At 45.7% G+C, this 21761-nt stretch overlaps 1 protein-coding gene across 1 annotated transcript in view; it reads right to left on the bottom strand.

Moving 5' to 3' along the window:
- Positions 1-21761, bottom strand: part of LOC144593828 (dynein axonemal heavy chain 8-like) — a 460724-nt gene that overhangs the window by 325785 nt on the left and 113178 nt on the right. Inside the window, 3 exon segments of the mRNA XM_078399946.1 lie at positions 6049-6242; positions 12239-12380; positions 16847-16943. Of these exon segments, the coding sequence (XP_078256072.1) occupies positions 6049-6242; positions 12239-12380; positions 16847-16943 (433 nt within the window).

The raw sequence follows: 21761 nt of genomic DNA, 5'->3' as shown, positions 1-21761 counted from the left end.
GGAGCGACTGGGCTTGTATACGCTGGAATTTAGAAGGATGGGAGGGGATCTTATTGAAACATATAAGATTATTAAGGGATTGGACATGCTAGAGGCAGGAAACATGTTCCCAATGTTGGGGGAGTCCAGAAACAGGGGCCACAGTTTAAGAATAAGGGGTAGGCCATTTAGAACGGAGATGAAGAAAAACTTTTTCAGTCAGAGAGCTGTGAATCTGTGGAATTCTCTGCCTCAGAAGGTAGTGGAGGCCAATTCTATGGATGCTTTCAAGAGAGAGTTAGATAGAGCTCTTAATGATAGCGGAGTCAGAGGGTATGGGGAGAGGGCAGGAACGGGGTACTGATTGTGGATGATCAGCCATGATCACATTGAATGGCGGTGCTGGCTCGAAGGGCCGAATGGCCTACTCCTGCACCTATTGTCTATTGTCTATTTCACTATCAGAATGGTTGTGAAATGCAAAACACTCGGGGCCTGTTTAAATAATTAAGATATTCGAAAAGTTGAGTTATTAACCATTTCTTTTAAAGGTTAATGATTTTAAAAAAACACACAAACATACCTGAGAACAAATGAAAATATATAAAGACTTAATTAAATAAAAATAAGTTCAACTTTTCTTTCTACTGGCAGTCCATTTCTATTGTGCGTTTCAATGGGACTGTTGTACATGTCCAGGTTTAACCTGGAGGAGGCTCAGTGGGCAGATTTAGGAGGTCTCGAAAGTTCAAGCAGTCCAAATGGACTTCATGCAAATTACACTCGTGCTCTGCAGGAGTAGGTGATCTTGCCTGAAATGCTAACTCTGATTCTCTTTCCACTGACGTGCTCTGACCTTTTCAGTATTTCCAGTATTTTTTGTTTTAATTTCAATTTTCAAAATTGAAAAAATAGGTGCAGGAGGAGGCCATTCGGCCCTTCGAGCCAGCACCACCATTCATTGTGATCATGGCTGATTATCCACAATCAATAACCCGTGCCTGCCTTCTCCCCATATCGCTTGATTTCACTAGCCCCTAGAGCTCTCTTAAATCCATCCAGTGATTTGGCCTCCACTGCCCTCTGTGGCAGAGAATTCCACAAATTCACAACTCTCTGGGTGAAAAAGTTCCTTCTCACCTCATTTTGAAATGGCCTCCCTTTTATTCTAAGACTGTGACCCCTGGTTCTGGACTCGCCCAAAATTGGGAACATTTTTCCTGCATCTAGCTTGTCCAGTCCTTTTATAATTTTATATGTTTCTATAAGATCCGCTCTCATCCTTCTAAACTCCAGTGAATACAAGCCTAGTCTTTTCAATCTTTCCTCATATGACAGTCCTGCCATCCCAGGGATCAATCTCGTTAACCTACGCTGCACTGCCTCAATTACAAGGATGTCCTTCCTCAAATTAGGAGACCAAAACTGTACACAATACTCCAGACGTGGTCTTACCAGGGCCCTATACAATTGCAGAAGAACCTCTTTACTCCTATACTGAAATCCTCTTGTTATGAAGGTCAACATGCCATTAGCTTTCGCCACTGCCTGCTGTACCTGCACGCCTACTTTCAGTGACTGGTGTACAAGGACACCCAGGTCTCGCTGCACTTCCTCCTTACCTAACTAACCACCATTGAGGTAATAATCTGCCTCCTTGTTTTTGCCGCCAAAGTGGATAACCTCACATTTATCTGTATTATACTGCATCTGCCACGCATCTGCCCACTCACTCAACCTGTACAGGTCACCCTGCAACCTCCTAACATCCTTTTCACAGTTCACACTGCCATCCAGCTTTGTGTCATCCGCAAACTTGCTAGTGTCGCTTCTAATTTCCTCTTCCAAATCATTAATATATATAGTAAACAGTTACGGCCCCAACACCGAGCCTTGCGGCACTCCACTCGCCACTGCCTGCCATTCTGAAAAGGACCTGTTTACTCCTACTCTTTGCTTCCTGTCTGCCAACCAATTTTCTATCCATGTCAACACCCTACCCCCAATAACATGTGCTGTAATTAATGGATGTTGTATTTTTTCAAGGATTCTTTGATAACAGCCTTGAATCATTTCCTCTGTCACTTGGTAATCTGTTACCATGAGTGGAACCTTGGGGATCTTCAGAAGACCCGGGTCTCGACCCGAAACGTCACCCATTCCTTCCCTCCAGAGATGCTGTCTGGCCCGCTGAGTCATTTTGTGTCTATCTTGGGAATCTGGTGATGGCTGTGCTAATTATGCAGTCTGCTCATCAAAAATTGATGAGTGTAATTAGGGACTCCTTACTAAAGAAAGGTCTCAACCCAAAACATCACCCATTCCTTCTCTCCAGAGATGCAGCCTGTCCCGCTGTGTTACTCCAGCATTTTATGTCTGTCTTCAATACTGTTTAACTACAGAGGATGCTGACAGTTATTTGTTTTTCCTGATGGTGGCTTTGGAAACCTGGGAGCTGCATTATTGGTACTTTGCCAGTGTTTTGAGGTGGCTTCTGTAGATAGTCCATGTGTCAGAGATACACAAGAAAGCAGGGATCACTGCTGTCAGTATGCCATCAGCCTTGTACAGAAAGCCCGATGCAGAGCAGGCACATAGATTAGCCACCATTACTGACATGGTTGCATTCAGGCACTGAAGTACAGTTTCTTTTTTGATTCTTGGCTCCCCCAAATTTCTGTTTAGTAGAGTTTATTATTGTCACATGTACCAAGGTACAGTGAAAAGATGTATGTTGCGTGTTATCCAGTCAAAGAAAAGACTATGCATGATTACAATCAGGCCGTCCACAGTGTACAGCTAAAGGATAAAAGGATAAAAGGTACAACATTTAGTGCAAAATAAAGTTCTGGAGTCTCCCATTGAGGACTTAGATAAGAAATGCAAAGGACACCACATATTCACAAGAGAGTTCAGGAAGCTCAACCTCAAAGTACATTCAAGAAAATGTTTTGAATGGCAATGGAATCAAGGAAGATTTTATTGTGAGAAAAAGGTGCTGCAAAATAAGACCAGCCATGATGTTAATGAAGGACTAGGTGCAAGGGCCTACTCTGCTCCCATTTCCCATGTTGGCATGAACCTAGAGCTATTCCTGAACCTTGAGGCTACCTCCTCCTCAAAGGTCACGGTGCGTTATCTAGAGTGTTCAAATGACAATTCATATTAAAATAGACCCTAGGAGCAAGAATAAGCTGAATAGTCTTTGAGAATGCGGTTCCATTCACTCGTGATATTAATACCATATTCTTACTCTCTCCCATCTATAACATATAACATATAACAACTACAGCATGGAAACAGGCCTGTCCGGCCCTACCAGTCCACGCCGACCATTCTCCCTGACCTAGTCTCATCTACCTGCACTCAGACCATAACCCTCCAATCCCCTCCTATCCATATACCTATCCAATTTACTCTTAAATAATAAAATCGAGCCAGCCTCCACCACTTCCACCGGAAGCCCATTCCATACAGCCACAACCCTCTGAGTAAAGAAGTTCCCCCTCATGTTACCCCTAAACCTTTGTCCCTCAATTCTGAAGCTATGTCCCCTTGTTGGAATCTTCCCCACTCTCAAAGGGAAAAGCCTACCCACGTCAACTCTGTCCGTCCCTCTCAAAATTTTAAAAACCTCTATCAAGTCCCCCCTCAACCTTCTACGCTCCAAAGAATAAAGACCCAACCTGTTCAACCTCTCTCTGTAGCCTAAGTGCTGAAACCCAGGCAACATTCTAGTAATCTCCTCTGTACCCTCTCCATTTTGTCGACATCCTTCCTATAATTTGGCGACCAGAACTGCACACCATACTCCAGATTTGGCCTCACCAATGCCCTGTACAATTTCAACATTACATCCCAACTTCTATACTCGATGCTCTGATTTATAAAGGCAAGCATACCAAACGCCTTCTTCACCACCCTATCCACATGAGATTCCACCTTCAGGGAACAATGCACAGTTATTCCCAGATCCCTCTGTTCCACTGCATTCCTCAATTCCCTACCATTTACCCTGTACGTCCTATTTTGATTTGTCCTACCAAAATGCAGCACCTCACACTTATCAGCATTAAACTCCATCTGCCATCTTTCAGCCCACCCTTCCAAAAGGCCCAAGTCTCTCTGTAGACTTTGAAAATCTACCTCACTATCAACTACTCCACCTATCTTAGTATCATCTGCATATTTACTAATCCAATTTGCCACACCATCATCCAGATCATTAATGTAAATGACAAACAACAGTGGACCCAACACAGATCCTTGGGGCACTCCACTAGACACTGGCCTCCAACCTGACATACAATTGTCAACCGTTACCCTCTGGTATCTCCCATTCAGCCATTGTTGAATCCATCTTGCAACCTCACTATTAATACCCAACGATTTAACCTTCTTAATCAACCTTCCATGTGGAACCTTGTCAAATGCCTTACTGAAGTCCATATAGACAACATCCACAGCCTTGCCCTTATCAATTTCCCTGGTAACCTCTTCAAAAAATTCAAGAAGATTAGTCAAACATGACCTTCCAGGCACAAATCCATGTTGACTGTTTCTAATCAGGCCTTGATTATCCAAATAATTATATATATTGTCCCTAAGTATTTTTTCCATTAATTTTCCCACCACAGACGTCAAACTAATAGGTCTATAATTGCTAGGTTTACTTTTAGAACCTTTTTTAAACAAAGGCACAACATGCGCAATGCGCCAATCTTCCGGCACCATCCCTGTTTCTAATGACGTTTGAAATATTTCCGTCATAGCCCCTGCTATTTCTGCACTAACTTCCCTCAATGTCCTAGGGAATATCCTATCAGGACCTGGAGACTTATCCACTTTTATATTCTTCAAAAGTGTCCGTACCTCCTCTTCTTTAATCCTCCTAATTTCCATCACTACTCTACTTGTTTCGCTTACCTCACATCTATATACTAAAACTCTCGTTTGTTTGTTTGTTCCTGAACTACAGCCAAAACGGTACACAATAGCATGACAATTTTAGGCCCACCTTACTCACCGTCTCAGTGTTAATGGAAGAAGTTTCATTGAAATCGGTGTTATATTTTTTAATGTATTCACATTTTAAAGTTTAAATCTATCTCCTAGGGAGGGAGGGGGGTAGGGAGGGAGGGAGGGGGTGGAGGGAGGGAGGGAGGGGGTGGAGGGAGGGAGGGAGGGGGATGAGGGATGATAAGGGGGGTTGAGGGGGATGGAGTGGGGGCAGGGAAGGGGGAGGGGAGGGGTAGGGGAGGGAGGGAGGAGAGGATGCTGCACCAATGCAGGAGAGGTTTGGGCCTAACGGGTCCACTTGGTCTAGTATCCTTTGATTCCTTTCCTGTCTCATAATCCAGCTATCTCCTTAAGAGTATTTAGTGTCATAGTATCCACCAATTTGGGGCAGCACGGTGGCACAGCAGTAGAGTTGCTGCCTTACAGTACTTGCAATGCCAGAGACCTGGGTTCGATCTCGACTACGGGTGCTGTCTGTAGAGTTTGTACGTTCTCCCCATGGCTGCATGAGTTTCCTCCGAGATCTTCGGTTTCCTCCCACATTCCAAAGATATACAGGTTAGTAGGTTAATTGGCTTGGTGTAAAAATTGTCCCTTGTGTATATAGGATAGTGTTAGTGTGCGTGGATCGCTGGCCGGTGTGGACTCGGTGGGCCGAAGGGCCTGTTTCCATGCTGTATCTCCAAACTAAACTAAAACTAAATCTGTGATACAAAGTTCCCCAAGTTTATAAATCATATAAATTCTTAATGTCTTCCTGTAGATTCTTCAGCAAACTATCTCACTGATCATATTTTGGGGCACTCATCATATCCTTGGGAGGATAAGGGCTATCCCTGCCCATCTGTTCTCTTGAAATTCAATGTACTTCAATTTTCCTGCCTGTTCCCCAAACCACAAGACCAGAAACACAAATGTAAACCAAAATGTTTTACCAGTCAACAAATAAAGAGTGTCACAAATAATTTCCTGTCACAAATAAAGAGTGAGAATATTATTATATATTGAAAGAAGTTAAAGACGAGGGATGTGTATAAATATTTACCGCACCTTAACTGTCGTATCTCTGTCTTGCATCCACAATATTTTGAATTTTTGAAACATTTCTTGTAAACTCATGAATTCACTTCTCATCGCAGTTACAGAGGCACTCAACATCACAACTAACTTTGTTACATCTTTATGTTCCGCCACATTATGATAAAAATTCTTTGGCTTCTTTATCTTTCTGGTTTCAGTTGGTTCTGTTTAGGAAAATAAATTTACAGAAAATTAAAAACCACATTTTTAATATTCATAGTCCTCACATTGCTGTTCTTATAATTTCAAGGCAATAACCTATAATCTCGGGCAGCGTTTCTCAACCGGGGTTCCCAGGAACCCTAGGGTTCCGCGAGAGGTCGCGAAGGGTCCTGAGAGAAATAGTGATAAATAGGCTAACCATATGTAAATGCATTTTTGAGTCCTTTTTGTGTTTAATTTCATATTCGTAATTTTATTATACAAGTACGGCATATTCTTGGTTATTATAATAAAGTCAACCTGTTATAACATTTAAATTAATAAAGATATATAATAATTTTTATGTATGGTTAGTCACTTTAAACCGCTATTCCCTGCCAGGAAAGTCTCAGGGATATCCGGTTCTTTCGGGAAGAAAGATCCAAACAATTCCCCTCTATTCTCTAACACGCAAGTTAAAGGCATGTTAACATAGAAACATAGAAAATAGGTGCAGGAGGAGGCCATTCGGCCATTCGAGCCAGCACTGCCATTCATTGTGATCATAGCTGATCATCCACAATCCACAACCATATCCCTTGATTCCACTAGCCCCTAGAGCTCTATCTAACTCTCTTTTAAATTCATCTGGTGAATTGGCCTCCACTGCCTTTTGTGGCAGAGAATTCCACAAATTCACAACTCTCTGGGTGAAAAAGTTTCTTCTCAGCTCAGTTTTAAATGGCCTCCCCTTTATTCTTAGACTGTGGCCCCTGGTTCTGGACTACCCCAACATTGGGAACATTTTTCCTGCATCTAGCTTGTCCAGTCCTTTTATAATTTTATATGTCTCTATAAGATCCCTTCTCATCCTTCTAAACTCCAGTGAATACAAGCCAAGTGTTTCCAATCTTTCCTCATATGACAGTCCGCCATCCCGGGGATTAACCTCGTGAACCTATGCTTCCTCAAATTAGGAGACCATTGCGAGAGGATTTGAGTTTAGGAGCAAGGAGGTCCTACTGCAGTTGTACAGGGCCCTGGAGAGACCACACCTGGAGTATTGTGCGCAGTTTTGGTCTCCTAATTTAAGGAAGGACATTCTTGCTATTGAGGGAGTGTTGAGGGAGGTTAATTCCCGGGATGGCGGGACTGACATATGATGAAAGAATGGGTCGACTGGGCTTGTATTCACTGGAATTTAGAAAGATGAGAGGGGATCTTATAGAAACATATACAATTCTTAAGGGATTGGACAGGCTAGATGCAGGAAGAAAAAAAATCCGATGTCGTGGGAGTCCATAACCAGGGCTCACAGTTTAAGAATAAGGGGTAGGCCATTTAGGATTGAAATGAGGAAAAACCTTTTCACCTAGCAAGTTGTGAATTTGTGGAATTTTCTGCCACAGAAGGCAGTGGAGGCCAATTCACTGTTTTTTTTCAAGAGAGAATTAGATATAGCTGGTAGGGCTAATGGGATCAAGGGATATGGGGAAAAAGCAGGAAGGGGGTACTTATTTAGGATGATCAGCCATGAATGGCGGTGCTGGCTGGAAGGGCCCAATGGCCTACTCCTGCACCTAATTTCTATGTTTCCTCCACCTGGTGGAAGTTGCCCTCGGCCTCAACAACTTCTCTTTTGACTCCTCTCACATTCTTCCAGTTAACGATGTAGCCATGGGCACTTGTATGGGGCCCAGCTTTGTCTGCCTTTTTGTTGGTTACATCAAAAGATCCTTATTCCAAATGTACACTTGAACGTCATACATCCCCAAACTCGTTCTCTGCTAAATCGCAACGGCATCAGGGCTGCCTCCTCACATGTGCAGTATTTGTTGATTTCATCAACTTTAACGTTAGCCCACCCTGCCCTCAAATTCATTTGGACCATCTCTGACACCTCTTTCCCTCTTCTCATTCTCTGTGGCTCCATCACTATTGCTTAATGTCTACTAAACACCCACTGACTCCCACAATTATCTTGACGAGACCTCCTTTCAGCCTGCCTCCTGCAAGGGGCACCATTCCCTAATTTTGGACTATCACACTCTTCTAGTGAACGATGTTGCCATAGGCACTTGTAAGGGCCCCAACTATGTCTGCCTTTTTGTTGGTCACGTCAAAGGGTCGGACTTTGCTGGCTTTACCTTGCACTAAACATTATTCCCTTATCACGTGAATGACTCGATTGTAATCATGCATTGTCTTTCCGTTGACTGGTTAGCACGCAACAAAAAGCTTTTCACTGTACTGACTTTCAGAAAGCCTTCGACATGGTCCCACATAGGAGATTAGTAGGCAAAATTAGAGCACACTAGACCAAGTGGACCCGTTGGGCCCATTCCGCGTAGAGGGGGGCAGGGAAGGGGAGAGGGTGTGAGTCCTGGACCCAAAGCCTCTCCTGTATTGGTGTAGCACCCTAAATCACCCCACTCAATCCCCCTTATCCCCCCTCCTCCCCCCACTGACCCAATCCATCCCCCTACCCACTCCCACTTGCCCCTCTCCTGTCCCCACCCCCACTTGCACCCACCCCCACCATCCCTGCCTCCACCCCCATTTCCCCCTCCCCACCCCTATTCCCCCCCGCCCCTACTCAACCCCACTTCCCTCCCCTGCCTCCACCCCCATTTTCCCCTCCCCACCCCTATTCCCCCCTTCCCTCACCCCCCACTCGCCCGCACCTCCCTCCCCCCCTACTCTCCCTGCCCACACCCCAATCTCCCCCCCACCCCCACTCTTCCCTCCTCCCACGAGCTCATCTCTCAGTCGCAAGGGTGTCATTGTGACGTCACACGCTGAAGACCTTCAAGAAATGGGTGAGAAAGGTTTAAACGTTAAAATCTCTCTAGCTTTAAAAATGTAGCTTCAATTTGAATGAGAGTAGTTAGACATTATGCCCAGGATAACAGTGAGTAACGTGGTGCAAAAATTGTGGCGCGATGGTGTACCGTTTTGGCTGTGCGAACCAAAAAAGGTGGCCACATACACATAAACAAACACGAGTTTTAGAGATGGATGGATGGATGGATGGTATTGGGGGTAGGGTACTGACTATGGATAGAAAATTGGTTGGCAGACGGAAAGCTAAGAGTGGGGATAAATGGGTCCCTTTCAGAATGGTAGGCAGTGACTATGTTGGGGGAGTCCAGAACCAGGGGCCACAGTTTAAGAATAAGGGGTAGGCCATTTAGAACGGAGATGAGGAAAAACCTTTTCAGTCAGAGAGTTGTGAATCTGTGGAATTCTCTGCCTCAGAAGGCAGTGGAGGCCAATTCTCTGGATGCTTTCAAGAGAGAGCTAGATAGAGTTAAGGATAGCGGAGTCAGGGGGTATGGGGAGAAGGCAGGAACGGAGTATTGATTTGGAATGATCAGCCATGATCATATTGAATGGTGGTGCTGGCTCAAAGGGCCGAATGGTCTATTGTACCTCGGTGCACGTGACAATAAACTAAACTGAATTGAACTGCATTTGCTCTCAAGATGAGGATTTTCACATCCAGGATATTAAAGTTGTCCTCTGCCTTTTGTGAATGTGCTTACACCCCCCCCCCCCCCCGCTGTTGTAGATGGATCCCTTACCCACATCTCCTCTGTGACCCGCAGTTCTGCCTCCTCCCAGATGGAACATGGATAAAATTCCCCAACTCCTTCCCTTCTGCCCCACCAGCCTCCACATCTAACACATCATTCTCTAGCATATCCGCCACCTCAATGTTAGTTATTTAGTTTGGTTAGTTAGTTCAGTTTATTGTCACGTGTACTGAGGTGCAGTGAAAAGCTTCTGTCGCATGCTAACCAGTCACCGGAAAGACAATACATGATTACAATCGAGTCATTCACAGAGTCCAGATACATTTTAAAGGGAATAATGTTTAGTACGATAAAGCCAATAAAGTCTGATCAAAGATAGTCTGAGGGTCTTCAAAATGAGGTGGATAGTAGTTCAGCACTGCTCTCTGGTTGCGATTGGGTGATTCAGATGCCTGTCAACAGCTGGGAAGAAACTGTCCCTGAATCTGGAGGTGTGCATTTTCACACATCTGTACCTTTTCCCCAATTGGAGAGGGAAGAGGGAGTGACCAGGGTACGACGTCCTTGATGATGCTGCTGGCCTTGCCGAGGCAGCGTGAGGTATAAATTGAGTCAATGGAAGGGAGGTTGGTTTGTGTGATGGTTTGGGCTGCGCCACCATTCAATGTGATCTCATTACCAGTCCTATCTTCCCAAGCCTACTCCATTCCGCTTTCTATAGACACCACTCGCTCTATAACTCCTTGGTTCACTCATCACTTCCCATCCAAACCACCCCCTCCCCAGGAACTTTCCACTCCAACTGCAAGAGATGTAACACCAGTCCCTAGACATCTTCCTTCAGATCCATTTAAGGATCTTGATCAGTTGGGCAATTGGGCTGAGGAATGGTGATGGAGTTTAATGTAGATAGGTATGAAGTGTACACACAAAATGCTGGAGTAACTCAGCGGGTCAGGCAGCATCTCGGAAGAGAAGGAATGGGTGACGTTTCGGGTCGAGACCCTTCTTCAGACTGATGTCAGGGGAGGGAGCGGGACAAAGATAGGATGTAGTCAGAGACAGGAAAACTAATGGGAGAACTGGGAAGGGGGAGGGGATAGAGAGGGGAAGCAGGGGCTAACTGAAGTTAGAGAAGTTAATGTTCATACAGCTGGGGTGTAAACTACCCAAGCGAAATATGACGTGCTGTTCCTCCAATTTGCGCTGGGCCTCGCTCTGAAAATTGAGTTTTATTTTGAGAAGTCAACTGGGCAGGACCTTCACTGTGAAGGTCCAACCTGCCTACACCGACCAACATGCCCCATCTACACTCGTCCCAACTGCCTGTATTTGTCCAAAGTCCCTCTAAACCTGTCTTATCCATGTACCTGTCTAAATGTTTCTTAAACTTTGCGATACTACTACCTCAAGTATCTCTTCTGGCAGCTTGTTCCATACACCCACCAACCTTTGTGTAAAAAAAGGTAGCACTCGGGTTCCTGTTAAATCATTCCCCATTCACCATAAAGTTGTCCTCTGGTTCTTGATTCCCCTACTCTGGGCAAGAGACTGTGCATTTACCTGATCTATTCCTCTCATGATTTTGCACACCTCTATAAGATCACCCTTCATCCTCCTGCATTCCAAGGAATAAAGTCCTAGCCTACTCAACCTCTCCCTATTGCTCCGACTCTCGAGTCATGGCAACATCATTGTAAATCTTTTCTGCACCCTTTCCAGCTTGACAACATATTTCCTATAACACGGTGAACAAAAATGAACACAATACTCTAAATGTCGCCTCACCAACGTCTTTTATGACCTCCCAACTTCTATACTCAATACTCTGATTGATGAAGCCCAAGACCGAAAGCCTTTTTGACCACCTTATCTACCTGTGGTGCCACCAATTTGTCCCTTAGGTTCCTATTAAATCTTTCTCCTCTCACCTTACATCTATGTCCTCTGGTTCTTGATTTCCCTACTCTGGGTAAAATCCAAATCTTTTGTATAAATGATGAACATCAATGGGCCAAGCATTGGCCGGGGGCATTTTACCAGTCCAAAAAACAAATTCAACCCTCTGCTTCTTACTACCAATGCACATCATTGGTTGCAGCTGGACATATCTTGAACTCGCTGATTCATAAGGGATCCAGAATGAAAATTGCATGAAATTCAAAAATGTTTCATTGAGATTAGATTGCATAACTCCCAATGAGGTATCGCCATTTAAGCCAGTTAATAGCCCATCATATATTAATAATGTTAATATATTTTAATATATTGTGAATAATGTATTACAATAATTAATATAATTGTGTTACAAAGTATAAAAATATAAAAATATACATTTTCTAAATAAGTGTACAACATTAGAATAATAATTTTGAAAATCTATCTGACATTACGTCTGTCAAAACTTATATTAAGAATATGACATTACAAATAAATTTAAAACCAGGTCCAGCAACCTCATCGTTTTTACAAGCATCACTTACCTACAGCTGCCGCTGGATCAGAAATACTATCCTGACGCATTTTTGATTGCCTCCACTGAAATACTTTACGGTTCACTTCCAGAACCATTTGGATGGTTCGGTTGATAGCATGTTGAATGTCGTCCAGATTTGGTTCCATAATCTAAAATCCAACAGCCAATATAAATTTACCAGGAAATATGTAGGAAGGAACTGCAGATGCTGGCTTAAACCAAAGATGCTGGAGTAACTCAGCGGGACAGGCAGCATCTCTGGAGAGAAGGAATGGGTGACCTGGGTCTTCAGAAGATTCTCAAGGCTCTTCAAGGTATCCCACCAGGTAGCGCCAGCAGTGGTTGCCTCGCCAACAGTCTGCCTGTCCCTTCCTTCTTCATTGTTTTTTTTACTATGTGTTAAATGCATGTTTTTAGTGTTCCTTAGCTTGTTTTATGTGGGGGTGGGGGGAACTTTTTTAAAATCAATATTTTTAACAAAAATCAAATATTATAAGAAGGGTCCCAACCCAAAAGGTCACCCATTCTTTCTCTCCAGAGATGCTGTCTGTCCTGCTGAGTTACTCCAGCATTTTGTGTCCACCTCAAGTGTTATAATCGTTCTATTATCGCCCAAGCTAATTTTCAACTAGAATTAGGGTGTTGGACAATGTTAACTCTTGACACCATGAAGTCTCATGCATCAGTCCAAACTTCAATAAAGAAAACTCCCAATGAATCAGGGTTGCTCCATATTGAACATTTGGAATAAGCACTAATGTGGCAAGTGTCAAGACATGTCATGCATGAACCATGCTTACTGACCCTGCTTAATCTTTGCCACTCTAAATTCCAGTCTATTCTATCCCTGAGAATTGATTCCAATCATTTCCCACCACTACTATTAAACTAGCTGATCTATAATTTATTTATCCTTACTCCCATTTTTAAATAACGCTACAACATTGTCATTCAATTGTCTGGCACCAGCCCGCAAGCCAGAGAAGATTGAGAATTTCATTATTCATGATCCGAACAACATTCAGGCATGGACTGATAAATCACATTCACGCCACTGAAATGCCAGGCAGTGTCCATCACCAACAAAAGAGAGTCTATCTCTAACCACCTATTAAAACATGGAAAAGGACAACACAGGAACAGGCGCTTCAGCCAACAAAGTCTGTGCCGAGCATAATGCCACACAAAACTAATCTCATCTGCCTGCACCTGATACACACCCCTCCTGTCCATTCATCTGTATTTCTAGAAGCCTCTTAAATGCCACTGTCATATCTGCTTCCACCACCACTCCAGGCAAGAGATTCTTGACACCCACCATCCTCTGTGTAAAGAACATGCCCCGCACATCTCCTTTGAACTTGGCCTCTTTCACCTTAAACCTATGACTTCTAGACTTTGACATTTCCACCTTGGGGAAAACGGTTCTGACTGTCTACCCCATCTACGCCTCTCAACATGTTATATACATACTAGACCAAATGGACCCGTTGTGCCCAAAGCTCTCCTGCATTGGTGCAGCACCCTCTCCTCCCCCCTCACCTTTCCCCCCCTCCCCTCATCCCCTCCCTCCCCCCTCCCCACTCCCTCCACACCCCTCCCCCTCCCCTTCCCTCCATCCTCCTCCCCTCCCCCCTTCCCCTTACCCCCCCCACTCCATCCCCCTCAACCCCCTTATATTCCCTCCTCCCTCCCCATCCCCCTCTTCCCCTCCCCTTCCCCCCACTCCATCCCCCTCAACCCCCCTTATCATATCATATCATATCATATATCTACAGCCGGAAACAGGCCTTTTCGGCCCTCCAAGTCCGTGCCGCCCAGTGATCCCCGTACATTAACTATCTATCCTACACCCACTAGGGACAATTTTCACATTTACCCAACCAATTAACCTACATGCCTGTACGTCTATCCTCCCTCCTCCCCCTCCCTCCCTCCCCCCTCCACCCACTTCCTCCCTCCCTCCCGCTCCCTCTCTAGGAGATAGATTTAAACTTTAAAATGTGAATAACTTAAAAAATATAACACCGATTTCAATGAAACTTCTTCCATTAGCATCAAAGGGATGACGGTAAGTAAGGTGGGCCTAAAATTGTCGCACTCTCGTGTACCGTTTTGACTGTAGTTCGGGAACAAACAAACGAACAAAAGTTTTAATATATAGATATCAGGTCTTCCTTCAACCTCCGGCACTTCAGAGAAAACAATCCAAGTCTATCTAACCTCTCCTTGTAGCTAACGTTCTCTAACCCCAGCAACATTCTGATGAACCTTTAAAAAACCTTCACGTCCTTCCCTGTCACAAGGCAACCAGAATTATACGCAATACTCCAAATGCACATAACCAGCATCCTACAAAGCTGCAACATGACTTGCTGACTCTGATACTCAAGGCCCCGACAATGAAGGTATTGACATTCAATGATATACTGTGGCGGTGCCCGGGGGCTAGGCCACTCCCTTGGTCATTCCCCTCGGCACTGAGTGGACAGGGGGGATTAGGCCCCCCCTGGGTCATTCCCCTGGGGACAGAGTGGTCTGGGGCTACGGGGTTTGCTGGAAGGGGTTATTGTTTTGACTCGTGTGAATGACTGAGTGAGTGAATGTTCAGATACTGTATTAAAGTTATTGTTACTTCTTACCTGGCGTCTGGCCTGATTCCTGTCGCGTCCAGACCCACTACAATACCCCACTATCAAAATCCTGTGCTTATCAATACTAGAAACATAAGTGCAACACCTCTGTAAATAATGGGTGCGTATGATGGTGGAAGGTTGCTTCTCGGACTGGAGGCCGGTGACTAGTGGTGTGCCTCAGGGTTCGGTGCTGGGACTGTTTCTGTTTGTCATCTACATCAATGATTTGGATGAGAACATACAGGGCAAGATTAGCAAGTTTGCTGATGATACAAAAGTGAGTGGTTTTGCAGATAGTGAAGATGGTTGTGAAAGATTGCAGCAGGATCTGGACCGATTTGGCCAGGTAGGTGGAGGAATGGTTGATGGAATTTAATGCAGAAAAGTGTGAGGTGTTGCATTTTGGGATGTTTAACATGGGCAGAACCTACACAGTAAATGGTAGGCCTCTGGGTAATGTTGTAGAGCAGAGGGATCTAGGAGTACAGGTGCATGGTTCCTTGAAGGTCGAGTCGCAGGTAGATAAGGTGGTCAAAAAGTGTTTTGGCACTTTGGCCTTCATCAGTCAGAGTATTGAGTATAGAAGTTGGGAGGTCATATTGCAGTTGTATAAGACGTTGGTAAGATCAAATTTAGAATATTGTGTTCAGTTCTGGGCACCATGTTATAGGAAGGATACAGTATTGTCAAGCTTGAAAGGGTTCAGAAAAGATTTACGAGGATGTTAGACAATAGACAATAGACAATAGGTGCAGCAGTAGGCCATTCAGCCCTTCGAGCCAGCGCCGCCATTCAATGCGATCATGGCTGATCACTCTCAATCAGTACCCCGTTTCTGCCCTCTCCCCATACCCCCTCACTCCGCTATCCTTAAGTTGTCAGAACTAAAGGGTGTGAGCTATAGGGAGAGGTTGAGTAGCTTGGATCTCTATTCCATGGAGCACAGGAGGATGAGGGGGGATCTTAGAGAGGTGTACAAAATCATGAGAGGAATAGATCGGGTAGATGCACAGAGTCTTTTACCCAGAGTAGGGGAATCGAGGACCAGAGGACATAGGTTCAAGGTGAAGGGGAAAAGATTTAATAGGAATCCGAGAGGTAACTTTTTCACACAAAGGGTGGTGGGTGTATGGAACAAGCTGCCAGAGGAGGTAGTTGTGGCTGGGTCTATCCTATTGTTTAAGAAACAGTTGGACAGGTACATGGATAGGACAGGTTTGGAGAGATATGGACCAAGCACAGGCAAGTGGGACTAGTATAGCTGGGACATTGTTGGCCGGTGTGGACAAGTTGGGCCAAAGGGCCTGTTTCCACACTGTATCACTCTATGATCTGGAATTCACTGTTTCTAAGAGGGATGGAAACAGACAATCTGTTTTTTGAAAGGAAAAGGATATAAACACTTGAAGGGAGGTCGCAAGGTAATGGGACTGACTGGCATTCCACAGATCTGAGTCCATTTACCCCAATCAGGTCATTTGTTTAAGAAGCACCATTTGCAGTTTTTACCACAACTATGACATTTTTTTTAGTTTAGAGATACAACGTGGAAAGAGGCCCTTCGGCCCACCGAGTCCGTAGTAATCAGCGATTCCCGCACATTAACACTATCCTACACACACGAGGAACAATTTACATTTATACCAAGCCAATTAACCTACAAACCGGTACGTCTTTGGAGTGTGGGAGGAAACCGAAGATCTCGGAGAAAACCCACGCAGGTCACGGGGAGAACGTACAAACTCCGTACAGACAGCACCCGTAGTCGGTATTGAACATGGGTCCCTGGTGCTGTAAGCGCTGTAAAGCAGCAACTCTAACGCTGCGCCACCGTGCCACCTTCATAACCCTCAGGTCAAAATGGACCTGATGGACCAGATATCTTTACTGACACAATCTCCAGCTGCCCCATGGATTTTTAAATTTTTTTTATAACTATGTAAAGGATTTCATAATTGCATGATGCAATAATTACATACCACATTCGGAATTGCCAAGTGAACCTCAACCTTCAAAAAGGGAGAGAATTCTTCAACGTTATTTAAGTAGCCATACTGCCCTTTTCTGCCGATGGTGCTGTTCCAAACAAATAAACACAATATATATGAAACAAAAGTCAAAGTATAGTCTGTTCATAACATAGTTATGTAATCAGAATATGGCATTATCTTCATTCAATGTGCTTTAGAGCTAATCACACAAGGTCCAAGTGATCCTTGCCCATCAATGGGAGATCATTTCACCACACAGCCGTTGGGGCAACATGTCCCTCAGCATGCACCCCTGCACTTTGCAATATGCCAGCTGGCAGGATTCAGTTGGGCAATTCCATGCACTGGAGGGTTATAGGTTTCAGGAAAACCAAAGTACATCTTTCACCAAACATAACACGACTTTACAACAGCATTGGGTGTGCTGCCTCGCAGGTGGTAGCTCATCATACACACATCCAAGGGCTCATCATACACACACACATCCAAGGGCTCATCATACACACACACATCCAAGGGCTCATCATACACACATCCATGGGCTCATCATACACACATCCAAGGGCTCATCATACACACATCCAAGGGCTCATCATACACACATCAAAGGGCTCATCATACACACATCCAAGGGCTCATCATACACACATCCAAGGGCTCATCACACACACATCCAAGGGCTCATCATACACACATCCAAGGGCTCATCATACACACATCCAAGGGCTCATCATACACACATCCAAGGGCTCATCATACACACATCCAAGGGCTCATCATACACACATCCAAGGGCTCATCATACACACATCCAAGGGCTCATCATACACACATCCAAGGGCTCATCATACACACATCCAAGGGCTCATCATACACACATCCAAGGGCTCATCATACACACATCCAAGGGCTCATTCTTCCTTTACCTTCCTGTCAGGTAACGAGTTTCAGACCCCCTGGAAGATAAAACATCCTCATCTCCCCTTTAATCCTTTGTTTAGTTTAGTTTACTTTAGAGATACAGCGTGGAAACAGGCCCTTCAGCCCACCGATTCCATGCCGACCAGCGATCCCTGTACATTAACATTATCCTACACACTGGGGACTATTTTACATTTATACCAAGCCAATTAACCTACAATCCTGTACGTCTTTGGAGCGTGGAAGGGAACCGGAGATCCCGCAGGTCACGGGGAGAACGTACAAACTCTGTACAGACAGCACCCGTAGTCGGGATGAAACCCGGGTCCCTGGCACTGTAAGGCAGCAACTCTACCGCTGCGCCACCACTTCTAGCAATTAATTTAAATCTATGCCCCTCTTTATCTCCGACGCTGAGTGAAACAGGACCTTCCAACTTAAGCTCCTTGTAATTTTATAATCAATCAATTATACCTACATCTCCAATGTCTGAAGAAAACTCTACCTTACCAATCTTTTCACATTACATTACTGTGAGAACATTTGAATTCAGCAATAGGTCAGGTGACTGGGTGAAAACTTGGCAAATGAAGTTTAATGCAGGAAAACATGTCGTAGCTTGTCGTAGACATTGTCGTAGACATTGTCAAAGGGGCAAAAAAGTCACCAGATTTTCAGCGATCTACTACGACTTTGATAATCGCCGGCAGTAGCCTTAAAAATCGCCAAAGTGGGACAGGCTCATAAAAGAAAGTCCAACTCTTCTCACACCATTCCATGGGAAAGCGCAGCGTTGTGGAGCAAAACACAACAGCAATAGGGTTTAAAAAAATTTTTAATCAAAAATATTTATTCAAATATTAAAATAATATACACAATACAATAAAACCAAAACAGAACCCACCACCAGAATATTGTACAAACAAATATACCAATTGAAACTATTATACAATTATATTACAATCCCCATCCAGGATACATCCAATCTCCCGCGGTGCCCAGTGGTCCCGGAAATCCCCCAGGGTGCCCGTGGACAGCGCGTAGTCTCTCTCCAACACCACCCGGGCGCGGATGTAATCTCGGAAAAGGGGCAAGCAGTCGGCTCGGGCAGAGCCCTCTTCCGCCTGGCGCCGTGATTCGCGGATGGCCAGCTTGGCCAGGCCCAGGAGCAACCCAACCAGGACATCTTCAGCCCCACCACCCTCTCCCCTACGCACAGGGTGTCCAAAGATGAGGGTGGTGGGTGAGAAGTGCAGCCAAAAGGCAAGGAGCAGCCCCTTTAGATATTGGAACAGGGGCTGCAACCTCACACACTCCATGTACACGTGGTACACAGACTCACACACTCCATGTACACGTGGTACACAGACTCACACACTCCATGTACACGTGGTACACAGACTCACACACTCCATGTACACGTGGTACACAGACTCACACACTCCATGTACACGTGGTACACAGACTCACACACTCCATGTACACGTGTAACACAGACTCTTCCAGCCCGCAAAAGTGGCAGGCGGCTGGCGAGTCTGTGAACAGGTTCCTCGGTGCAACAACAGCAATAGTTGGGTAGACAACCTGCACACCCTGTCGCTAATAATACAGAAAGGTTGCAGACAAAGGGGGATAAAGATTGGCTCGGGGAGGGGGGGATAAGAAATGTCATAAAGGATGGTGTTACAGCCTTGGTGAACGGTGCCAGGTGATCGGGAACATCCTGCGTCGGCTCTGCTGTGTACTCGAGGATTGCGAGTGTGTACGCGGACACATGAGTGTGCACGGGGATACGTGATTGTGTGGAGGGATACGTGAATGTGTGTGGGGATACGTGAGTGTGTACGGGGATACGCGAGTATGTGTGGGGATACGTGTGTAAGGGATACGTGAGTATGTGTGGGGATACATGAGTGTGTGGGGATACGCGAGAGTGTGTGGGGATACGTGAGTGTGTGGGGATACGTGTGTGTGGGGATACGCGAGAGTGTGTGGGGATACGTGAGTGTGTGGGGATACGTGTGTGTGGGGATACGTGAGTGTGTGCGGGGATACGTGAGTGTGGGCGGGGATACGCGAGTGTGTCTGGGGATATGTGTGTACAGGATACGTGAGTGTGGGCGGGGATACGCGAGTGTGTCTGGGGATATGTGTGTACAGGATACGTGAGTGTGGGCGGGGATACGCGAGTGTGTCTGGGGATATGTGTGTACAGGATACGTGAGTGTGGGCGGGGATACGCGAGTGTGTCTGGGGATATGTGTGTACAGGATACGTGAGTGTGGGCGGGGATACGCGAGTGTGTGGGGATACGTGAGTGTGTGTGGGGATACGTGAGTGTGTGGAGATACGTGAGTGTGTGTGGAGATACGTGAGTGTGTGTGGGGCGAGGTGAGTGTGTAGGGGGATACGTAAGTCTGTGTGCGATACGTGAGTGTGTGTGTGGGGATACTTGAGTGTGCGGGGATAAGTGAGTGTGTGGGGGGAAACGTGAGCATGTACAGGGATAGGTGAGTATGTGTGGGAATACGTGAGTGTGTACGGGGATACGCGAGTGTGTACGGAGATACGTGAGTATGGGGAAACCTGAGTGTGCACAGCAATAGGTTAGTGTGTACGGGGATACGTGAGTGTGTACAGGAATACATGAGTGTTTGCGGGGATACGTGAGTGTGTGTGGGGATAGGTGAGTGTGTGGGGGATACGTGAGTGTGGGGATACATGAGTGTGTGTGGGGATACGTGAGTGTGTGTGGGGATACGTGAGTGTGTGTGGGGATACGTGTGTACGGGATAGGTGAGTGTGTGTGGGGATACGTGAGTTTGTGGGGATACGTGAGTGTATGGGGATACGTGAGTGTGTGTGGGGATACGCAAGTGTGTGTGGGGATACGTGAGTGTGTACTCAGGGTTTGCGAGTGTGTACAGGGATACGCGAGTGTGAACGGGGTTTGCGAGTGTGTAAGCGGACACGCGAGGGTGATCGGGGACACGCGAGTGAATGCGGGATACGTGAGTGTGTGGGGATACGTGAGTGCGTACGGGGATACGTGAGTGTGTGTGGGGATACGTGTGTACGGGATACGTGTGTGTGTGTGGAGATAAGTGAGTGTGTACAGGGATAGGTGAGTGTGTACGGGGATACGCGAGTGTGTATGGGGAAACTTGAGTGTGTACAGGGATAGGTGAGTGTGTACGGGGATACGTGTGTGGGGATATGTGAGTGTGTGGGGATACGTGAGTGTGTACGGGGATACGTGAGTGTACGGGGATACGTGTGTGGAGATACGTGAGTGTGTGTGGGGATACATGAGTGTGTGGGGATACGCAAGTGTGTGTGGGGATACGCGAGTGTGTGTGGGGATACGTGTGTACGGGATACGCGAGTGTGTGTGGGGATACGTTCGTGTGTGTGGATTCGTGAGTGTGTGTGGGGATACGCGAGTGTGTGTGGGGATACGTGAATGTGTACGGAGATACGTGAGTGTGGGTGATTTTTTTAGATTTAGAGATACAGCGCGGAAACAGGCCCTTCGGCCCACCGGGTCCGCGCCGCCCAGCGATCCCCACACACACTAACACTATCCGACACACCCTAGTGACAATTTTTACATTTGCCCAGCCAATTAACCTACATACCTGTACGTCATTGGTTTGTGGGAGGAAACCGAAGATCTCAGAGAAAACCCACGCAGGTCACGGGGAGAAGGTAAAAACTCCGTAAAGACGGTGCCCGTAGTCAGGATCGAACCTGAGTCTCCGGCGCTGCATTCGCTGTAAGGCAGCAACTCTACCGCTGCGACACCTTGCCGCCCGTGGGGATATGTGAGTGTGTGGGGATACGTGCGTGTGTACGGGGGGGATACGTGACTCTATGTGTCTTATTTGGTCGTGTAATACCTAATAAATCAAACTTTGGTGTCTGAATCCCGTGATTTATGGAACACAACAAGTTCCTAACAGGATCCAGGCAGCAATCTATT

This window comes from Rhinoraja longicauda, chromosome 5 (assembly GCF_053455715.1).
Source record: "Rhinoraja longicauda isolate Sanriku21f chromosome 5, sRhiLon1.1, whole genome shotgun sequence".
In the NCBI taxonomy this organism is placed as follows: domain Eukaryota; kingdom Metazoa; phylum Chordata; class Chondrichthyes; order Rajiformes; family Arhynchobatidae; genus Rhinoraja; species Rhinoraja longicauda.
Note: the sequence above shows the minus strand (reverse complement) of the source record. Positions and strands in the feature narration are given on the sequence as shown.